Source organism: Tripterygium wilfordii, chromosome 2 (genome assembly GCF_013401445.1).
Source record: "Tripterygium wilfordii isolate XIE 37 chromosome 2, ASM1340144v1, whole genome shotgun sequence".
In the NCBI taxonomy this organism is placed as follows: Eukaryota; Viridiplantae; Streptophyta; class Magnoliopsida; order Celastrales; family Celastraceae; genus Tripterygium; species Tripterygium wilfordii.
Window position 1 is genome coordinate 4,464,677 of NC_052233.1, and position 4,156 is coordinate 4,468,832.

The following is a 4,156-nucleotide window of genomic DNA, read 5'->3' on the forward strand; positions in this document are numbered from 1 at the left end:
AATATTTGATCTAATTTCGCTTGCTTTTTCGTTCAGTTCGGACTGTGGCATGTTCTGTATAAAATTCATAGAGATTCTCTCAGCCTGACCATTTTGAAACCTGACGACATAAGATTTATTAGGAAAAAATTTACCGTCGAGACATGGAAAATGGGCATGATGGGAATGTAATTATTATTTCATTAACATATTATCTTTATTTAATATATACAACTGTCATTATTTCATTTATATATATGATATTCTATATTTACCAACGAAGACAGTTTGAGTAATCAACGTTACGAGTAATAGTTATCAACAAAAAACTATGGACCATAACATATTACTATCAACGGAAACAATTAGAGTAATCAACGTTACGAAGAATAGTTATCAACGAAAAACTATGGACCATAACATATAACTATCAACCGAAACAATTAGAGTAATCAACGTTACCAAGAATACTTATCAACGAAAAGCTATGGACCATAACATATAACTATCAACGGAAATAATTGGAGTAATAAACGTTACGAATAATAGTTATCAACGAAAAACTATGGACCATAACATATAACTACCAATGGAAATAGTTAGAGTAATCAACGTTATGAATAATAGTTATCAACGAAACATGAGATACACTAACAAATAAAAACCAATGACCAAGTTCAAACATAATTCTCATTGTGCTAACGTGCTAGGGTGTAAACAAATGGGTTCACTACAAGTTTGACGGTTGTGACCATTTTATTTGCAAAGACTGCATTTTCTTTTTTGTATTTGCTCACCGGATGATGGAATTCGACGTTTCTTTGGTCATCCACTTTTCTCCTGGTTTCTGGCGGTAACACAACCCTCACTTCCTCAGTCAAAACATTAGTGTCTGTGTTCAAAACAGGGTTGATTGGTTCTGCGTATGCCAGTAGCAACATCTCAATACGATAATAATGCGAACACAATGAAATTATTGGTAATTTTCTAACTCTACATGCTGCAAAAGCGTGGACGCAAGGTATATGGTCAATATCAAAAACTCTGCAGGAGCAAGTCTTGCTGGCCAAATCCACTTGTCCTCCATCATCACCGTCTTTAACAAGAAAAGTATTTATACTAATAGGCTCCACAGTCATGACTCTAGCCCTGAAAAATTGACAATTTTTAATTATCAACGATAAAATTATAGTAGTCAACGAGAAAAAAATAAGTAGTTAAAGAAAATAATATTTATCAACGAAACATTTATTCAACGAAAATAACAAAATTCTCAACGAAATATATAAAGCATCAACCAAAATCATCAAAGTTATCAACGATAAATTTTATCCACTAAAACAACAAAATTCTAAACAAAATATATAACTCATCAACAAAAATTCTCAAAGTTTTATCAACGAAAATAACAAAATTCTAAACGAAATAAATAAATCATCAACGAAAATTCTCAAGGTTATCAACGAGAATTAAATTACGTTACATACCTATTCCTTCTTTCTTCTGCAACTTTATCATAATAGTCAGTCAGTTCACCTTTCATTTCAAGAGCTATTGATCGTCTCTCATGAAACCATCGTTGTAATAAAGATTGCAGATGATCTATCAACTTTGTAATAGGTAAGGTTCAAGCATCCCTCAATATTTCATTTAAGCATTCAGCAATATTTGTTGTCATGATGTTATACCGTTGTCCAGGAAAATAAGCCCTAGACCATTTCTCAAAACCAGCTTCACTTAAGTACTTGAAAACATTACCTGCATTGAATTTGCATATTTAATTCATGATATGGTGAAACTCCACCTTATCGTATGACTTTGCTACCTTGTAGGATACAGGGATGACGGAATCACTAAACTTTTTGCACTTCAAATTCTGACCAAGGTGATACATGCAAACACCATGTATGGCCTCTGGAAAAACTCTCCGGATACTTTTTTCAATACTTGCATTCCTGTCCGAGATAAAAACAAGTGAATCCATGCTTCCAATAGCTCCATTCAATTTTTCAAAGAACCATGTCCACACATCATCATTTTCTGAATCCCCTACTCCAAAAACCAAAGGATAAACCTGGTTGCTTCCATCCTGTGGCAACAAATAATGTTCCAAGATACTTACCTTTCAAATGAGTTCCATCAACACAAATTACAGGTCTTATACAAGTACGAGAACCTCTTAATAATGGTCCAATGGCCATGAAACAGTATTTGAATCGATTGATAGAATCCGACTCAATATGTGTTACTGTTCCTGGATTGTTTGATTCCAATTGTGCAAAAAAAGAGAGAAGTTCAGCAAAAGATTGTTCTGGCGTACCATGCAATGAATGTAGGGCACTTTCTCTAGCCCTCCAAGCTTTCCCATAAGTGATTGAAACTCCACGCACTCTCTGAAAATCCTTGACAATGTCATTTGGTCTATAAATGCAACTAACCCCCTCATATTTAGACTTAATGCATTCCCCCACAACCCAACCTGTTGCTTGTCGAGCTTCATGAAATTCAAAACAAGAAGAAGACAAATGTTCATCACGATATACCTTTATCACGAAAAAACAAGTGTCCTAAACTCTTGTTGCTCGAAGCCACCACTTGCATTCACTTACTTTGCATCGAACAACAAAAAGAGTTTTTATCATTTTGCCACTTTGAATTAGAAGTGCAAATGAAGCGCATGCATGCATAGCTTTTTAAACAAGGTCTTTTTGTCTGGAAATATTTCTCCAACTTTCAAAACACCATATGAATCATCATGTACAACAAGTGAGATCATATTACCACAGCTTTGTGACGCATCAATTGAATTAGAACCGGCAAATCTAGCATTACCCTCAGAAGAAAAATTTTCCTGGGCAGTTGTATGATCATTGACGTTAACTTCTGATATATTTATCTCAGGTTCGTTACGATCATCAATGTTCCGGCTGAATCCAACTATGTCGGGTTCATCAAACAATTCTGTATCTGCAATATCATATCGATCATCATTTAACTCAAAATTTACCTCAGTATCATCATCATATACCTCTCTATCAGTGTTTGAAATGCATAGAGATGTCCCAGGTATGTTCTTGTCGCTGTTGCATCGTACAAAAAAATGAACATACCTGTCACCTTCAATCTCAACAGGTTTAGTTGGACCATGGACATTGAAAATATACTTCAATTGGATGTTATGTGTCTGACGATCGATATTGGTCAATTCGTACACCATATCCAATAATTGGTTGTAGGAAATGTCATTTGGAATGATCATGCCATTACTCTTCCCACCTTTATATGCATAACTGAGACCAACATTTTCCCAAGACCCACAATAACGAACCAATATGCTAACCTTTTCCATTTCTGAATCACAAAATAAGTGAGTATTCAACCAAAAAATTCAACGAAAAGTAATAGGGTTATCAACCAAAACTTGCATGTGAAAAATTAAAAACCAAAAACATGCAATTTGTCAACGAAACATGCACAAATTATACATGTTTAGCAACAAAAAGTAAAATAGTTATCAACGAAATACCTGCAATTGGTATGATTTAAGAAAAGTAAAACAATTATCAACTAAAAAAACTGTCTAATTATCAACGACAATACAGACATTTAGCAACGAGAATACACACGTTTAGCAACGAAAATACACACGTTTAGCAACCAAAATATACACGTTTAGCAACGAACATACACAAGTTTAGCGACGAAATCTATTTACTAGTGTTTTTATTACGCTAACAGAACCTAATACCGAAACTACAAACCCAGCAACGAACTAATGTGATAACCATAAAGTTGCTATTATTCATCGAGATTTGCTGCCTTTTGAACAGTTTATATGACATCCTCTGCCATATCTGCCTTGGGCTCCTCATCATTTGAATATTTGTGGGAAACAAAGACGTTGATACATTCGTATCCATTAACCGCTGCAATCATATCTCTTATATCGCAGTTGTTCTTCAATATCCGAAGTCCATGTTCTAGATCTTTGATACCTGGTACCTGGTAGTAGCACTTATCATATGTTTCATACCCTAAACCCTCAAGATACAATTCAATGTGAAACATGGACATCGAAGAAGGGTCACAATTAAATTCGTCTATGAATCCTCCAACGTACTTCACATGAGTTGATATTCCTGGAAAGAATTGAAGAATCCCAGAATGGTGAAGTGTA

General features: G+C 34.6%; 1 protein-coding gene across 1 annotated transcript; it reads right to left on the minus strand.

The window, feature by feature from the left end:
* Positions 1-677: 677 nt before the first annotated feature.
* Positions 678-1,522, minus strand: LOC120009889. The gene is made up of 2 exons (XM_038860618.1): positions 1,467-1,522; positions 678-1,128 (listed from the first exon to the last, which is right to left on the minus strand). The coding sequence occupies exons 1-2, from the start codon at positions 1,520-1,522 to the stop codon at positions 678-680; spliced, it is 507 nt and encodes a 168-aa protein (XP_038716546.1).
* Positions 1,523-4,156: the final 2,634 nt, after the last annotated feature.